Raw genomic sequence first — 20,554 nt, forward strand, 5'->3', positions numbered from 1 at the left:
AAGTAAAGCCCTGTCCAAGTCAATCAAATGACTTCCCTTATTGGCTGCACAATTCCACCAATGCCACGCCTTCATAAGCTTGATGTCACTTCACACTATAATTTATAATAAAATATTATATTTTTCACTGAAGATAATTTTATATTCTCGCAAATAAGGATATTGCTCAAAATGTTGATAAAGAGTATATTTTTTTTAATAAAGTACATTTTTTTTTCAATGGATTGATAGATTAATATTTTCCCCAGACTTGTTTCTGTGCCAATATTCTTCACTCTGTATGCTAACATAACATAGACAATGCTTAATGTATAGGTTATTGAATGATGATCCTAATGGATAATAGTTAAATGTTAATCTTTTCATCATGTCTGCCGCCATTTTCACTATCATTGTTTTCGTTGTTTATCGTTGTTACCATTTTCACTTCCTGTCATTTTTTTTCAACAGAATTGTTCTAAATTGAAAAGCTGATAGTATTTCTGAGTTGTCACTACAATTTTTAATTGAACTGAGTGCTTTTCATAAAATAATTAATTTAATAACTTGCTATATCATTGATTTGAATTTATATTGGCTATTTTTTTTGGCATACAATGATCCGAGTTGGCAAGCTGTGTTGGATCAATGTTCTGTTATTGTTCTTTTTTTTTCTATTTTGTCTTCAAGTTGGTCATTTTCATTGGCTAGTAGTTAATAAACTCTATTTAGGGAAAACATTTTATAAATAATAAAATATCCTGTTTTTATTGGTGACCAGTCACCCCGACACAATTTTTAGACCTAATAATAAAGATGGAAGCTTCGAAAAAAGTCAAATATGGTCTTGTCATATGCCTGAATGTACCTCTAATTAAATAAAGTGACAGGGAGGGCATTCTAATTTCCATATTAAATTTTAATTTAATCAAAGTAGTAACTGTGCCAAGTTCAGTTTTTGACCGGGGCTACAGTTTAGTGATTATGGAATTTGATTCCAGAATGTGTTTTGGTTCGAACTTTTTTCAATCTAACTAAACCGGATAAAGTAACTAATACTTTATATGTGATAATCAGAAAATGATTTAAATGAATGAAAATATGAAATGAAAATGTTAATTAGTTCAAATACAGAATGTTGATGGATATTTGATTTGACTTGGATTTGGATTTTGTACATTTATTATATATTTTGGGAAAATGATTATCGATTATTTTTTTTTTACAAATCCAATAAAATATTTCTAGTGGAGAGTTTGAAATGTTACTACACTAGTAAATATTGTTTAATACGAGCAGGTTCATCATTCAACATTAACTTGACCTCATACTTTTCCGGACTTATCATTCCACATAACATTATTTCCAGGATATTGTTGACATTCATCTTGTATGATGACACTTAGTAGCTTTAAAATATTACGTACATTGATATCTTAAGTAAGATTCTGACGTCGTGCAAAATTACGTACTAAACCTGAAATAGATGTATCTTATGCCAGGTGAAACTGACAGTTATTTCTACCTTGCAATTTTCTGTCATAATAATCAGCTTTCTGATTTCAATATTCAGTTTAACATTCATTGTGTATATATAGTAGGTATTCAGTTTGTGTTGAGTAAAGTTGTCGAGCAGTTGAAACGGGTGCTGCAAATCATTAGTCATACAAACGGCACAGGTTTAAGGTTCTCCTCGGCCATGATTCTGGTGGTAAAACAAGTCTTCTCTGATAAGGACTATCAAGGAAAACAATTTTTTTGTGTTGCATACAAATAATTAATTAATTTGTATCATTGTTTGTATTGCTTAACATAGCAATGTATTGTTTTTTTCATTTAAATTTGAAAAATCATTAAAATTATATTGTATATAATATAAGTATTTATTTTATTGGTCAATCACTTTAAAATGACCTAGATGATTTTAATATAGCAAATCCCAAAGCAGGATTAGTTATTTGAAATGTGGGTTGTATATATGTTTATCCTTGAACTTAGGCAATTATATATAATATTCCTTGATATTGATGGTGTGTTAACTTTATGAAATAATAATTAGGAAATATGTAGGAAGAAAATAAATGAAAATTGTATTAAATTTATGAATTAATCATCCTTAATGCTGATCTATTTTGTGGGTTGAGGAATAATGTCTACTACTATTTGTACTACTAAACCAAATCTGAAAATGTAATAAATATTTTTATAAATGTTTTGTTTTATTTTTTTTTCTAAAGTTGTTGGTTGCAGGAAAAGTGGTACATTAGATAGAATTCATAGTATTATTGAATTTCTGAATGTTTATTAAACTATTTTGTTTATTTTAATTTAATTTTATTTAATCCTTTATTGGGGAATGTACCATTGTCTGGGATAGGTGTATTCAATGAATATGTATGTATTCCGGTTGTAGCACCCTTCTCAAAGAGAAATAGGCCAATGTTGGTTTATTCTGGTAAGCACTGAGCACTCATTGACTACCAACACTACTTCTGGTTTGTGTGTTTTTAGTAAAACCCTGAACTAGTATAAATTAACTAGAAAGGTTTATCAACTGTTTATCAATATTTACAGAAATGTTTGCCCACTTCATGTCATTCAAATGTATAACATACTTCACACATGCATTACATCTATTAATCATTTTTGCACTAATAAATTTGGTGACGATAACCATTTATTCTAATCAGGGTACAATATTTTATGACGAAAAAAAAGAGACCTTGGACTGCCAATAACATAGTTAGCTGATGCTGTCAATTCATATCAATATACAAATAACGGACCATATCTGCAAAGAAATGTTTGTAGCTAAAATATGATTTTAATGATGATAGATGAATATTTATCATGATTAATTCAACCCAGAAGGTATCTTCTTACCAACATTGAATGATATTTTCCAGATAAACTAGATAAAAAGTTGAAAAGTTGACTTCCTTTTATTGTGAATATCTTTAGCTCAACTTTTTTGTGCAGTGTCTTGGGATTTGACATTTGGGAACATTGAAACTAAATAACAACTGTTTGCCAAGTTCTATTTTACCCATTTAAATGTTCAATTAGAGTAAAATTCTTTTTAAAACCATAATTGACAGCATGCATGCGAGTGTCACCTAGATTGACTAGGTCCAACAAAGGAATTTTTTTTTAGATTGAAATTAAATTAATCGGTTATGAACCATTTACCAAGGAATTTATTTATAACGTATTGTGGTTGATTTTGCTTTTATTTTTTATTATTTACATGAAAACAGAAAAATCATATTGTGGATAATTACTAGTGAATATGCAAACTCATTGCAAAAATAACTAGATTAATGTTTGTAAAATTTGAAAATGAATAAAGTAGAACTTCTCCCTTGTGAGGGGACACTGTGAAACTAAAGAGAATGTTTTAACACCACATCTAACCCTTATTCAGGGGACATCCCTATAAGGGGATATTTAAGAGGGGCTCTATTGTATAGGTATAATAAAATAAAATAAAAGACTATGTTTCTCCTGATTGATTGATTGATTGATTGCCTTCAAATTTCTAAACAAATTTTTATCAGGAAGAATGATGAGGACTTTTAAAATAAGCAAACTTGTTGATTGATAGTACTAATACTATTTTTTAACTAATCATATTCATATAAGGTGTTAAGAATTAAATATTAATGTATTATTAATATTTAAAAAAAAATGAATATCTTCATCCATTTTTATAATAACAAATATAATAAATATGTAAATCTCCAAAATTTTGTTTGCAAAATTATTTTTTCTTTTTTAACAAGATTTCCGGCTGTCTGTTACTCAACCAAAATAGATTAATTTTGACCTATTTGATTAAAACTTCAGTTCTAGATTATTTAATAAATTGGTCTATATTTTGGGCAATAATTAATTGGAAATTATGCATGCAGACAAGGATTATTAATAATAATATGAAATGCTATATTTTCATTAAACATTATAGATTATAATAAATTGGCATACTTTGGTATTGTTTCACCAATAATTTTCACAACCAATTTTTATTAGAAGACAAAATTTCATAGTGAATTCTCCTTAAACTGGAGTGTCTAAAAATTGATAACCCTCCGATCCGTAGCAAATTAGTATTATTATGAAATCCAGTCATTTTTTTTACCAAGATGGTTCATTTGTTTGTTTATTTATACTTTAATAAAAATAAAAAAAAGAAAAAAACTGGTAATCAGCCAGGTAATATATATACATAATATTAAAAAAAATTAAAGTTATACCAATGGATTAAAATAGAAATATTTGATTTTGAGCCAATATTTAAAATGTCAACATACTTAGCAATAGTACATTAGCCCACATTTTCGGATGTTTCATACTGTACTTAGACCTAAAACTGAACATAAAGTTCTGCTGGGTAGTCTTTAAAATAACATACTGTCTCATTCTCACATATTAGTAAGCTTACGTAAAGGGACTGCTGATGAAAGATACAGCAATTTTATAAAAGATTATTCTGTACAATTGGACAATTTAATGTTCATTGTTCGTCTACCCACTGCCCGTCCCCCACCCCCTCTCCTTTGAAACAATTGCTGTTTGTAATATGAAAGAATGTCATGACAATTTCTTAAAAGAAATGTTTTTATGAGTAAGTTCTGTATTATGTTTTTGTACTTTGTACACTATTGGTTTTTCATTCACAATTATTAATTATAATCATAGGGCTTTAGAATGAAAATAAAATAGAAAGCGTCTAGTGGTCTTGTTTGGCAGAATTCTTTATTATTAAAAATGACATATTTGGAATTAATTCAAGATGTTCTATAAAACAATTTCAATAGTGAGAGATCATCTTCTGCTGAAAGTATTTTAACTATCATTCTTTAATAAACCATTTTCTCATTACTGTATTAAGAGTTCTTATAAAAAAACTTGTGTTATTGGAATTCTGTACTTTTAAGTTTATTTTTTAAAAGGAGCTGAACTTAGAGCCCATTTTATTAAATGGTCTGTTAAGATTTTTAATCTAATCTAGTCTACACCTAAAAAAAGTTTCACTGATCAATTATGGTGGCTAAAATCAAGTATCAACTATTAGTATATTGCATGCTAGTGATGAAAATTGAACATGGACTGGTCAGTATATAAATTATTTAACCTTGTCAGGACTACCTTAATATAAAGGAAACTGGGGTTCAAGTCATAGTTGATTGGTTGACAACGTTAAACAGATTTACGTGCACATGAGTCAAATTGTAAGGAAATAGAAATTTATTGAAGATGTTCAGCAGAATTATTGAAGATGTACTCTTAGGAATTAGTGGAATTATGCATGTTGAAATTCCTCTACTAGCCGACATTTTACTACTAGATGGGTTTATGACTAGTTTATAGTTTTATCTCCATGTAAATAGCAGTTTGTAACATATTGAATTTTGTAATGTTTTCTTTACCATAAGGAGTTTTACACAAAAAAGATCTTTTAGGTACGCAAAATTGTCAATTTTTATGCAATGTGTGAAAATTGCAGGAAAAACATTTTCTTAAAATTAATATTAAAGGTTTCAACATTTTAAGTAAGTCCCTGTAAAACATGGTATACTGTACTGTATAACTAGATGGATAACTAACTGGATGTTATTGTAAGCAGTGCTTTGACGAGCTGTTTTATGTTTTACCAGTCGTTCTCAGGAGAAAACTATATTCGTCATCCTTTACCGCAAAAATAATATTTGTTTATCTATTTATTCCAACGTACCACGCAATGGATAATATTACCAACAACACTTTAACGTTGTTTACATCATCATCATCCATTCATTTTTTAACTAATAATTCAGTCATTGCAAAATTGTCTTATGTTTGTAAAGATAGAATATCTCACATGTATTTCAACAAAACTGTGTATTTGAAATAAAATTGAATTGGTATTAAAAACACCCCAATATTGTAATACAAATAGGCTAGTGTTTTTGGCTAAAAGCATGAAATTAAATAGTTGTAAGCTTCCTGAAAACACCAATTTTCCTTTGGGGCATTTACGCTATATAAATTAATATTTTGGAAACTAAGACTTGAAATTCTGCCAAATCTAAAGCTTTGTAAGTAAATTTAATTCAGAAAAACTAATTACTATGCTATTGAAATGTGGCTATCCCTATGTATGAACCAAAACACCTATTATTCTAAGTTGGATACCCTAAACGGTAAATCATTATTCCCATTAGTTTATATTTTTGAGACAGCTGAAGTCGATTATAAATGTGAGTATTAAACTGTCATATTTAATAACAGTATAACGATATTTATGCCCTACATATCCTTCAAATTGCTTTCAAAACAACATGCAACATCCTGGGCCGATTAAGATATTAATGCGAGCGTGTGCGTGAACGTGCGATCACATTGCTCATCTAAGCATGGTATTTTGTTTTGATTGACAAGGCCCCTTCCTGCTGTATTTTGGGTACTATTGGTGCTACTGGTGTGAATTGTCAAAAGAGGATTGTACAAAATTTGCCTCTTCACTTCTTAAATGTGTGTTTCTTTATATATTTTAATAATTATACTTGTTGAACATTTTTAATAAACGGTAATGACCTGCTCAACGAGATGTAAATTATTGGGCCTCTTGACATATTGTGTAATTGACCATTATAATAATACATGTTGGACAACATTTTAAAACAAAAAACTGTGCTAGTTATCTTGTTTATAAGGTAAAAAAATAAAAAAATATATTGGTTGTTGCTATTCATTATTTTGGTATGCTTATGTTTACTTGCTAGTTATCAAAAAAAGGTGGTTATTATTGGTTATATGTATTCATTATTTTGTTTAAAATATAGTGTGCTTATACTTACTTGCATTGTATTTCGTTCTACTATGAATATGTAAAGCTATTCTGTCATTTGAATCACAGTAATCTTTTAGTACAGTATCTTACTCTAATGACATCACAAAGATTATTTTGATATTTAAAATATAAAAGTTTATTTGTGGTAATACCATGTTTGCGTTAGCAGGTGAATTAAATTTAGAAACATACAAATTGTAATACAGAACTTGGTTTATGACGGCCGTCCTGCTTTATGTTTGTGACACTAATGTCATTGTGGTCGCAAATGCATATGTTTTATTTAAAGACATACAGTATAAATTTCACTGATTTGTATTTCATATAATTTCTTTAAGCTTCTTTCGTCGCCCCTGATTTAAAGCATAGTTTATGATACAGTACCAATTACAGCAAGCTCACATTCTCTTATTCTTCCCATACATTAGTACAAATTGAAAGTAATATTAAGGAACTGCAGACCGACAAATTGTACAGGGATATGCAAATAAGGAATTTTAAATTGACCCACGTACTATGACCCCTCGGAGGAATAGTCATTTGCAAATGAGCACATTAAAAGTTTATTTACATTGCTTATAACATCACTGTGTTTAATTTCACATATTAACAATGGGATGCTATAAGTCAGCATTTGATTTATAGTTTTGCAATCTCTTGCATACAGATTGTAGAATAATTATTAGTAATATCAGTACTATATTTTCATATTAATAATATAAGCCATAATTGAAATGCATTGATTCCTAAAAAAACATTCTTTGCTCAGGTCTTTTAAGGTTATTAAAAAGAGCTTTTCTAGTCAATTTGATTATAATTACTGTTTTCATTTCTCAAAGGTCCATATGGCTAATGAGAAAAGATGAATTATAAATGAGTATTAATTTTAATCAGATCACAAAAACAAAAAAATATATATTACAGTATAATGCATGCAAAATTGATAGGAAGATACAAAATATGTATTCTCTTGATGAGTGGTTATTACATTAGTGTGTTTCCTGCACAAAATTATTGCAATTTTTTTGGGTCAGGTTTACTGTACCATCTATCTTATATGAATGTTCATAAAAAGTTCAATATTGTACAAAATTCCCTGACATGCAAGCCTACTGTGACTTAACTAGACTATAGCTCTTTTTTTATTTCATATGCATCAAACAGCAAGAATCTTGCCAATTACAGGATGGATAAACTGTTGTCATATTATGAACTCATTTGAGACTGTAGGTAGGCGTGAGTTACTCTGACTCGGTCAGGATTGAACCCTGGACCTTGGGATGGAAAAATTCAATTCAATTATTTTATTTTGTCAAGCACACTCTGGCTTGAAATTTGTCTTGTCACAAAAAAACATGATAAAATGGATAAAATACAGACAGTACAACACCAAAAGTAAAATAAAAATGCAACAAATAACAAAATGTCATAAAAATAATAAAACATGGCAAGTAAAAACTACATATGAAGGTTTCACAGTACTTAATTTTCTATTTTGTTCTATACATACATAGCAAAAATCTTTATTTTCGTCAGGGATCAGATGAAGTTATTCAATATTGTTCATCATGAGTGAGTGGAGTTGTGGCTTGGTGGTTATCCTGGGTTCAAGTCCCATCACATGTCAGGATTTTTTCTAAAGACCAAATTATTCCGCTCCCAACGACTTGTAATAAGACTTTGTTTATGTATAGCATCTCGTGTATGTTTGTCTTGTGAACCTCTGAGGGTCCCTAATGATCAGCAATAGCTGGATGGATCACCCTCATTAAATATGGTTTAAAAAAAAAAAATTGGTTGGTTTTATTATGTAGAAAAGTCATGGTTTTATGTAACACGTTATGATATTATAAATAGCACTGCAACATGTTTGCAGCAAAACAGTCTATTGATAATGATAACATTGGACCTTGATTAATTCATTGTCACATTGCAATGTTTATTGATAGCTAACTGAACCTTGCCTATTTCATTGTTTTTATCACTCACATGTTCAACTTCATTTAATCCAGCCTTGGAAATTGTTTGTAGCATTATTTATCATCATTTCATACAAACTATGATGTAATATTCAAAGTGAAGCTTTATTTTCTTTGCACACCCTTATTTTTGTACTGTACCTACAGTAATTTCAACTACGCAATGAAAATGCTTGAACATGTTGGAGTCTCTATGTCATCTCTTACCAAATTATACTTTTTGTTATTTTATTTGTTTAGTAAATTTGTTTATGTTTGATTTTGATCAAAATAAATGTTGAATTGAATTCAAATGATTACTTCCCATTCATTTTTATCAACCACTCTTTAATATCTGTTTTAGTGTAGTATGCACGCTTTTATTATACGATTATGTTATATATTATATGCAGAATAAAACTGATGATATAGGAATAGCTTGCCAAACTAACGTTTTACAACTTGTATACCGTTAATTGAATAAATAACTTGTTTGGAAAAATTATCAGTTATTATAAGTTATTTGTTAAATTATTTATTATTTTGTTATGGAGGCATTGAGTTTGAAGTAACATGTTTGTCAGCAATACTGCTGAAGCTTGACGGACATGACCCTGCTCTGTCATTTGTGATAATCGATGTCTTTTGCTTAATTATTGCATACTTTCTGGTCTATGCAATTAGCTCTAAAGCATAGAATTTAATTTAGAAATATATGTCAAATACAATGAGTATCTGAAGAATTCAAAAGTACAGTAGGAATTTAGAGTATCATTTCCTTAATCATGAATGTCGCCCTCAATAGTCGTCCTAAGTTCATAGTCCAATAAACAGTACCATGTTATTTAATAGTGGAGTAATCATTGAATTGAAATCACTAAATATCCTCACTAAAAATATATATTCTCAAAACAGTATCCATGGCCATGTTGAATCCTTGAATATGAATAATAGATAATTATGCGTACGAACTAATGGTCACATACAGTTAATTTGTTGGCCGGTTGGGTGAGGCCTATTCATCAATCTTTTATTGTAGTCTCTTCTGTGGCAGTTGCTTCCATTCCTCTCCGATAACTCTAATGTCATTTGTTTTGTCATCCTCTGTTTCTTCTATGTGAGTAAAGTGTCCAGTGATGGACACCTGTAAAGTGTCCAGTGAGTGGACGCCTTACTCACATACCTGTATTTAATTTTCTATTTCAATGTCTATTCATGGACCTATAAATTTATAGCTCCATGGTTTATTTAAGGATTATGTTTTACTTCTTTTAACTCTTGTTTACTCTATGTAATGACATTAGACAATGTAATGTTTGTGTAGCTTCTAGTTCAATTGTGTTAATAGCTTTGCAGTATCTACAGTGCTTGATTGAATGATGCCTCATACCTATCAAAACATAAAGCTTACTGACAAGACTTATGACCATAGCATCATTGGCAACAAGCTTGAGAAATTCAGGTGTTTAAATGTCAACATAAATTCTTGTTTGTTCTGCTCAAGTGATGAAAGTAAGCACTTTAAACAAGAAATATTTTCTATGTTCGGGTCGTTGCGACTAGAATTTATGGAACATTTACAGGTAATTGTATACTTCTTATATGGTCATTGACTGCTTCAAAATGTTATTGTTCATTAAAATGAACAGGTAGAATTGATTGCCAGTAGTTACGATATGACTTGGTAATCTGCTTGTCACATACTCGAGACAATGTATGTTAAAATCTGTGCTAGACAGTCATGTCTGAGATGTGGAACACAAGCAAAGATCGTACCACTATACCAGTTTGAGGGAAAATTTGTTGTAAATATAACAAAAACAATTTATTATTATTTGGCAGTGTCATGCTTGATTGAGAGAAGGCAGTAGTTTGGTGTTTGCAGAATTACTATGTATTCATGACTGCTGCATAAAATTGGTTCGTGAAGATACTCACACTCACTCGTTTACACAAAATCGTAAGGGCGTGTGGCGCAGTGTGTTGGACGTTTGACTACTGATCGTGAGATCGAGGTTCGAATCCAACTCTCGCCGCATTGCTTGTATCCTTGGGCAAGATACTTTACTTACGTTTGCCTCTCTCCACCCAGGTGTATAAATGGGAACCCGGTTAGATCAAGACACAACTTTGCGCTGATTGCTAGCTGCATTATGGGAGTATGTTATTGTTTCCATACTGTAGGTGTTTGATCAGGAAAAAATGACTGGGGTAATAATGTTCAGTGCTTAGAGGTTTCACAACATTAGACACTATATAAAAACAACTATTCCTAATGATCAGGTTATTACAGTGTTTTTTAGTTTCACATCCTATAGAAATATACATCAACAATGCAAATAAAGTGTGTTAGAATTATATTTTGAAATTCATGGATTTATACAGGATTTGAATTCTGTTAGAACTTTCAACTTTCTTGATATTTTGTTACTGGGTGGCTGGTAGTTTGTTAAAAATAAGGATATTGACTCAATTCCTCAGATGGGTAATAAACACGGCTATCGTCACTTGAAATGCATCCAAAGGCTCTGGAAGTTGGAGATTGCAAGATTAGACATTTCTTTTAAAGGAGGATAAAGTTAATATCTCCTCAGGAAACGGCTGTGAATGATTTCTTAGTGGTTTACAAAGTCTGCAGTACTCTACTTCATATTTTTACTAACTAAGTTTATAGACACTGTTTAAATACCACTAAAATGACATTTGTTTTGCTTTGAATGTTTGTCTTCTAATACTGTTCAATATTTGATGACACAGTTGGTCATTTTATATTAATTCTTCCTAATTTGTTTATATTATATTGTGTACTTTGTTCAAAACACTTTTGCAGATCTAAGGGAAAGTGGGAAATTATCTTGAACATTAATATATAATAATATTAATACAAAGTTCACCAAGAAATCATAAATTATAATGTTATTCTAGTAGAACGTTTAAACCATTGGTGTGTAACCTCATCAACCAGTAATAGGCAAATCATGTTAATCTTCCTCCAGTGGATCGTTAGTGAAACTCATATCCTTCTAATTATCTGCCTAAGTTGATAAAGTGACCATCCTTCACAAACCTACAAACCATTTCAGCTGTTGTTGTTTGTTCATGTAATGTAATAAATTAATGCATCAAGTAAGCGCCCTCCTACATAATGCATTAATGTATTCCGTATGTTTTATGTTGGATTTGTGCGACTTAAATGCTTGAAATGAAGATAGATGTGTAATACTTGTGAAGTTCATGTTGCTTAGAACATTACATCATCGTTCTTTCAAGAAGTTTTTCTCTATAAATCTTATATGCTGATAATTCTATTCGGTACGCAGTATCAATACATTTTGTAGTTTTACTTTTAGAAAGCATATTTTTGATTGGTGTATATTGTTGTCGTTTTTGAACCATTCTGTACCAGGCTAGCGTTCGTTCTTGCATTTGAAACAGTGTCATTTGAGCCTTTTTTTGAGTCGAATTTGACAAGGTCGTACCAGCTGCTAGATCCAAACCTGGGGATTGTGATTCATGCATTACGATTGTTGATCCGTAGTTGGCAACGATTTGGCAAACTTATATTTCAGTTGCATCAACTGTGATTTTTCTCTGGCAGATGTTGTAAGTGAGGACAGTGTGTGACTATCCATAATATACCCAAAAGAATTTCTCAGAATCTCTGAAGATTTTGAAGCTTAAGCATTTTGAAAAAACTTTTGTTGTTTTTGTTTGATCTTTATTGTTCAGTCATCTCAAGTTAATTTGAGAAACAAATAACTTTTTAAAGGAAAATTTATTTAGTTTACCTTATTTATTGCATTAATAATAATCATAAACAGTAAAGCATACTTTGTAAACAACAGAGAAACAAAACATCTAAAAATATCAGTGATTCTGTACTGTAGCTTACCTGATGCTGTTATTATGATAAAAGTATTATTAGTAATACTGTCATACTGTTATCTAAGTGTATGGCAATAATAGGCTAGCTTTATGGTGCGTTAATAGCATTAATATTCTCAACTTCCTGGTTCTAATGATATGGTACTCTTTGTATTCCTGGCAACCACTACCGGCAGAACTTGCCAGTTAGACGGACATCCTCAACTGGCGCTATGAATCCAACAATCGTGAGGCCTCTACATGCGCGCCGACCCCGGGCGCAAATACCACACCAGTTGCGGTTAGTGGTAAGTATCCCCTCACCTTAGGAATTTTCTTTCCATTCTATGTTTGGTTTTCCTGCTTGATTATATTATTATACCGTTATGATTTGTATTTTAATTTGCTCTATGGTGTGTGATGATATACTGTTTTATATTTTGGGATTCTCATACCTTACATTGTGCTATCACTGCATTGAGGTATATCTACAATTGCTTGTACTGTTTTAAGAGGCCTGTATCTGTATTTATACAATATATCATCAGGTATTTCTGCTATGCAGTGTACTTTGATTCCTTGTTCTATACAATATAACTGTTCAAATGATATCTTATTGTTATATCATAATATGTTACACTGAATGTATTGTATGCATCTGAATGTTTCTGATACATTGTGACTTATGTGTCCAACTATCTATATTAACAGGATACATCATGTAGACTTGGTCTCAAAAACATAATGTTATATTATATTCTTGTGTCCCAACAACTATATCCAAACAGATACTTTTGTTACCAATCGTTGAATCACTTTGTCTTGTGTCCACCTAACCTAAAGATATGGTAATGTTGTTTTACCATTGTTGTCAACAGTATTTTGTTGTGTTGTTTTGTGTCTACCTCATGAAGTATTGACCTTTCGTTTTAACTATGTGCCATGTAACTATTCAGCTATTGAGTCCGTTCTGCACATGCTCAAATCTTTCTGAGAATAGTCTAGTGGCACAATGTGAAAACGAAAGTTCCTTGTTGTAATACTTATGAATATTAGTTCAACGTATGTGTTCTATACAGGTTACATCATTCACATTCAATTTCTTGTTTCTTCAATTTTTTGATTTGTGTATAATGGGTTTGAAAGTTAAATATTTCATTTTTCTTATCTATTATATTTTTTTATATAAAAAAGTAAACCATAATAATTTTATTGTTGTTTATACACAATTTGAATTCCGAGAAAAATAGTACACATTTCAAAATAACAAATGCAAAAATAGTATAATTCAAGAACACTGAAGAATTTTCTAGAATACAAAATCAATGAAAAGTTTGTCAGGAATTTGTATTCATTGAATTTGTATACTAAAAACGTAATTGCCATTGAAGAGGATTTACCCATAATCATAAATGGGGACTGGTATAGGGAACTGTATGCCTACTGGGAAGGTAAGACTTTAGGGTATATTCATAATCTGTAATCGATTTGCATACCAGTAATATTATATATTTCTAAACTACATTTAACTATACATGTTTATAACCTTGGCTATAAACATGGAAAGGAGTGGTTGTAGTGCATTATACTATCGATGGACTTCCTTAAATATGATTATGTATACGGTATTTAATCTCCATTTCTATTTGCCAGATAAAGCTTTGAGCAGTATGTTATGTACTGTTTACTTTTTTTAAGTCTATGCTATAATTTTACTAATTCACTTCCTCTATATAAATCTGTTGTTTTTGTGAAAGTGATTTCCTACTCTATTATATTATCTCGCTAATTTGAAATCCTTGGCCCATGCCTAAATATCAGATTTAATTTATTGAATATTGACACAATTACACAGACCTTTAAAAAATAACAACAAGTTTACAATCAGAGTTATCAAAGACATCTTTCATGTATTTTACCGCTTTTTTTCTCCTGACATTCACCCCCAATATCCACTTTCTGTTCCCCACATCCACCTCAACCACAATATCTATTTGCATAAGTATGCACTAAAAGGTCACTCTAGAGTGGGAAATTATAATGTTTATTAAAACATTTTTACAATTTTTTAAAATGTTTTTGTCTTATTTTTTTTCTTCAATATTTCCTTTTATTTCTGGTATGTTGTGTACTTTTGAAAATTAAAGTTTAAAAATTGATTTTCCCTCTTTTTAAAATGTATTGATCACATTTTTTCTTTTTTATTTATTTGTGTAAAAATATTAGGTGTACCTTTTTTAAATGAGACAAATTCTGATTGATATCATAATTTGACTTAAAGATTAAACCTGATTAAGATTGACAGAATGGGAAGGTCTTAAAAATAAAATCAGGCAGTGTCCTCAGCTGTTTGGTCCTAAAAAGCTGTCGGAAGCCTAGACTTCCTTAAGTAATGGTCACATGATCAGAAATTGAGCTAGAACTTTATGTGTCACAGTTCAGTGGTTAGCCAGTTGGCAGCAAGGCAAAAAAGTGAAGTGTGCTTTTAACATTATGTAAAGATCAGTGGAGTTTAACGATTGGTTTAGCGGTAAAATAGTAATCACACTCGATAATGTGCTATGATTTTTAAGCTTAATTATGTCTAATGTATTCAGAAGGACTGTGTATTAAATTGGAGGTAGGCCTACATCAGCTGCATATGGATCTTTTGAGTATATCTGCCAAATAGTGATTATATTTTTTTTATTGCTGCTGTGCTATTGTGTTTTGACCATGTATACTACAGGACATGTGTTTCTTCAAATGTGTGATTCGTAGCTGGTGAATGATAGATACCAATCTATCATTACTGTCATATCTCATGAGATCCTGTGAGATATGTTCTTCACAAATTTACTGAAGGATATGGACTATCTAGGATGTTTCAAAGTTTTTACAGAATCTTTGATTGACTTTCTTGTTGGCGAGGTAACAAAAATTATTATTTTATTTTTATACACTTTTTATCATGGATACAAACACTGTAGTAATATATACCAATTGAAAGAAAATTGCTTTGTTTATATCTAGTTTAAGATTGAAACATTGCAATGGTATACATTTTAGAATATTTTCAGTACAGCCTAGAGTGTAGTCGTTAATGCAGCCAAAAGCTATTTTATGGCCTTCCACCTTTTACACAGCACCCTACGAGGGGTCTTGCCACTACTCGTAAAGAATTGCTTCCCATTCTACATTTAAGCTTATTTGACTAACATCTCCTCATTCCTCTGTACAATAAATGATTCACTTTACAGTGCCTCATGATAACAATTTAAAGACCCAGCAACATTTGTGTCATCTTAAAAAGTTAGTACAGGTAAACAAGATGTATTATTGCTGTATACTATCTCCATTTTTGTTAACCTGGTTTAATAAATATTTACAATATATTTGTCTTTCATTTATATTCAACTCTATGTTTAATAGTTTCTACAACAACATTAACCCTTTGCTTATTAAAGTTAATATTTTACAGCATTATTAAAAGTGCTATTATTGTTAATTAATTGATTTTAATATGTAGGAGATTTATTAGAAAAAAGCTTAATTTATTGTATAAATTTATTCTACTATCACTAAATTTACACCTTTTTTGTATTATAAAATGTAAATATAAATTATCGATGCATTAAATACATTTTGTTGCTATGGAAACGTGTACATGGTCTAGTGTCACAGATGAGTCATAATGCATCCATTAGCATGGTAACTTATACTATTATTTCTCTTTCCTCCATCCAAAAAATGTTCAAATTAAAGTGATTTTAGAATTTTTAATCTCGTAGACATTTTTAAATTTTACTTAATTTCTTATCATTTTTTCCTGTTTAGGTATATTAAAGTATATAAAAAATTTTTTTCAATTTTTAAATTTCATTTAAGGTGGTTAAATTACTGTTTTGGTCTTATTTTTTTCGATATGCTTTACTGTTTACAGTACATATTTTAATTTAACTTAAAATATAGGATTATTTTTGTAAAAAGGTGAATTTCAAAGACTATTTGAAGTCCTTTTTTTACTGTTGTGTAAAACTAAAATATAAAGTTTTTACCTTGACTCTCTTTGGCAAATCATTGTTTTCAAACCTACTGAAAACAATAGTGTTAATTGTCTGTAGGGAGTTTATTGCTTTGCTGTCAAATGAGAATTATATACTTTGCATGTTTTATACTGATATTTAAAGTATTAAACTATACTGTTAAAAACCTGAATTGATACAAGTCCAAGCTAGGATATAACTCCACTTAATAATGTTAAATAATACTTTACTGAAATAAATATATTAACTAATATTCCAATACCGTGAGCGAGTATAACGTGTATTAAAAATCCCAAAAACAAATTCAACAATAATACCAAAGGTTGACATACATTTTCGTCACATTAATACATGGCAGATTTTGTTCTCTTCGCCTGCGGCACATTAGCATGAGCACATTAAAGTGTGTTGTTTGTGTAAAAGCTTCTGTATCCTGGGATTATACATAGATTGTTTGTCTACTTTTATCTCATTTACTCTATGACATTGGCAATTAACAGTTTCCTGTTGTCTTGAATCTAATTTGATTTTGTCTGCTTTTGCATCATTTTCACTCATTCTACTTCATTTTTGGTCTCACCAGTAGGAATCTTCAGTCTGTATTATTGCTATATAACAACATTAAACCTGAATGTATTTCACATGTACAGCAACATATAAACAATTTAAAATGTTTGTTCAGACCTGACCTTTAAGAATGATTCTTATCATATTTTGTGAAGCGAGACTAGCGTCATATCCACATTTTATATTTAGTTGTCTAATTTTTTAAAATGCAGTTGGTCAGATGTTTGTCCTACTCTGACGTAATTGTGCTAAATAATACTTAGTAGTACATAAATTTGCAAGTAATTCCCAAATGGGCTAGAACCCACAACCTCTAGCGTAGTGTTCCTACCTAGACCACAAACTTGCGCTGATGACTATGGTTAAGTTCTAAGACCCCAAGAAAGCAGTCGGTATATACTGCACCAAAATGTAATAGTTTGATACATTGCAAGAAATTTGTTTTTAAATTTTCTACATATTTTTCTTATTTTTTTATGTACAGTATACTAAACTACCTAATAAATTATCAACAAACAGCATAACATCATGTGGGGAAAGAAAGCTAATTTACATTAATCATTTTATTCATGTTAAAGGATGCTGAAATAGTATATAGGTGAATTTGAAAGAGAAATTCAATAAATGTTACTTTGACCTTAATACCTGTTTTATAATAAATCTTCTATGATGACTTTGTGGTTTTTATTTATAATGTTTTAAAAGTAATTTTTTTAGCAGAGGATATAACATCTATTTAAGAAACATTAATATCATAGAATATTTTAATAATGTACAAGAACGATTAAACATTTTCCGTAACGGAAGAGAATAATTCAACTGAAACATAATATCCTGAAAAATGTACGTGCAAATTAGTTAAATTTAATTAAAATTTTCTTATCAGCATTTCATGGTTGTATAATACCATTTCATATAATGTTGCTAATGAACCACTGTACATGCTTACAGCTAAAAATGATTTGTTATAATTATCATTCATAAGATTACATGTTTAATTCATTAATTTGATACGGTAATTTATTTTATCAGAGATTTGTCATATGAGAATGATATGAAATGTTGGTTGTTGCTCATAGTAATTAATAATTACATAAGTTGATTAATATCTTCCTCTCATTTTATTTGATTAAAGCATAAAGAAAATAGAATTATTTACAACTAAGTTATTTTAAGAACATGCTTCACAGTTTTTCATTATTCATATTTTATTTTCAGACTTTCTTTGTTTTGATATAAATATCTCTTTATTGCCTTTTATATTATGTAATTAATTTTGAAATATATTGTTTTCCTCAGTCTGATTTTGATGATGAGCTCCACGCAGTTGAAGCGCAAACAAAGCACCTTACTGCTGGCCTAGCTAACTCCATTCCTAGGAATCTGCGTCTAGGACGTCCACTATCGGTAGACGAGACAAAATGTGCCCGTCGTGGAAGCCTTGGAATGGGCAGTTCTCTCAGCCACAGTGTAAATGTAAATGCAAGTTTTCAAAACAGTACCACAAATGCCTTGATCTTGGGGGATTCCTCAAACCTATTGAGGGTACGGCAGATGCTAGGACAATCAGCACCTTCATTAGGACCAAGTCTGGTAAGTCTCTTTAACATGTTATTTTCCGCTCACAAAACATACAACAATGTTAGGTATGAAACGAGGGTTATAAAATTAAATAAAAAGCTGTTCCAATATAAGTTTTAGAAGAAACTTTTACGTCATTGCCTTCAATTACAGTACCACCAATGGGTACAAGTATAACCTTTTTTGTTTGTCAACGACCTATATCTATAAGAAATTTATTCAATTTCCAACGCAATTATTTACTTTTATCTACGATCATTAGAAATTAAGAGCACTCAGAATAATTTGGTTATTGTGAAAAACCCACTTTGACATGTTTTTAAGAGTTAATCAAATCAGATGATGAAAATTATTCTCAAGTCAAATAATTTGTTTCTAATAAGTATTATTTCAAACATGTGGTTCAAATTGAGATTGCTGCAAAATTTAACGAGTGTACTTCATGCTTCATTTCGATTCACAACCTAATTAGAAGGCGTGGGTGACGAGTTATACAGTACAGTAGCTTTAAACCTTTTTTTTCCTACGATTTTGAGAGACTAGCTAATACCAAACATTATTCCTAAATCTATTTTGCAGTCCTCTGTTGTTGGAGTAGTCTGCTGTCCTAAAATATCAATTTGTGATGACGGCTACTACCTACTACAGAGGGGGTGAATTACTACACTGCAGATACTAAATTGTAAAATAAATACATTTGTAAAAAAGTTCTGGTTCTTATTTTATTATTATCAGTGAAGTTAAAAATAAATAAAGGTTTTGTATTCATACTCAATGTTTCCAGGTATAAAAATAAGTTTATATGTAGCCAAATTACACATTTCTATATGAATAAGGAATTTCACACAAGGTAGTCATCAATCAATTGAATTGTCATAAATGATTTGATCAAATTAAATTTGTTTGCAAGGATGAACTCCGTTTTTGAACACAGGAAATCAGTTAATAAGTGGTACATAAGTTTTAATTTTATTCAAATTGCCTTTTTCAACTGTGACATGTACTTTACTACATCATAAAAGTTTATTTACATTTTATGATTTTCTTTAGAAAGAATCGTAAATCATCTTTATATCTAGTTTCAATTCCAATTCTATTGGGTAATGATGTGATCATGTTTCTTCTACTGTAGGTAGTAGTGTTTCATATTGACATTGTACTGCCTAACAATTATTATTAATACCCTTTGATTTTCTAATTTCATATAAAAATAATGAAATAACTTAAAATTAGTTATAATTACATTTTTCAGATTTATTTATTCATTTGACACAAGCAGTCAATACATTGTGTCCGCAACGTCTGATTTGGAAATCTTTTTTTTTTTATTAGTGGTTGGAGAATAATGTTTCAAAATGAGTAATTTGCCCTTTCAGTATTGCTTTTAGGTCAAGATTGGTATATTGGAAGTTTCATAAGGTCTTCTTGATATCAGTAAAGTCAAAAACAAGGTTTTTATAAATCAGAAATTGATTATTAGACAGTTTTTTACAGCTGTAGCATGACACTGACAGGATCCCGTCGTGTCATAGGAAGGTTGTTTTTCGGGGGTTTTCTTGTACTGTACCAGTGTGTACAGTCTGCCCTTGGCACTCATTTTAAAAGTTTCTGTCAGGTCAATTATAATTGTCTTCAAAGTCATCTTTTCAAAAAGTTACACAATCCATCTATTCAGATAAAAAAATTAGGTTTGAAATTTTAAATTATTCTTAAAATGTGTTACTGAAACACTTGGCTAGGCACTTTAA

General features: G+C 30.1%; 1 protein-coding gene across 9 annotated transcripts in view; it reads left to right on the plus strand.

Annotated features, from left to right (window-relative positions):
• Nucleotides 1-20,554, plus strand: part of LOC144844810 (microtubule-associated serine/threonine-protein kinase 2-like) — a 71,461-nt gene that overhangs the window by 11,156 nt on the left and 39,751 nt on the right. For 7 of the 9 annotated variants that reach the window (XM_078701877.1, XM_078701880.1, XM_078701882.1 and 4 more), the window contains one exon: nucleotides 18,525-18,818. In XM_078701877.1, the coding sequence (XP_078558003.1) occupies nucleotides 18,525-18,818 (294 nt within the window). Of the gene's footprint in view, nucleotides 1-12,734; nucleotides 12,942-15,118; nucleotides 15,544-18,524; nucleotides 18,819-20,554 lie in introns of those variants that run through there. The other 2 variants (XM_078701885.1, XM_078701884.1) reach the window with 2 other exon arrangements.

Source organism: Antedon bifida, chromosome 6 (assembly GCF_963402885.1).
Source record: "Antedon bifida chromosome 6, ecAntBifi1.1, whole genome shotgun sequence".
NCBI classification, from domain to species: domain Eukaryota; kingdom Metazoa; phylum Echinodermata; class Crinoidea; order Comatulida; family Antedonidae; genus Antedon; species Antedon bifida.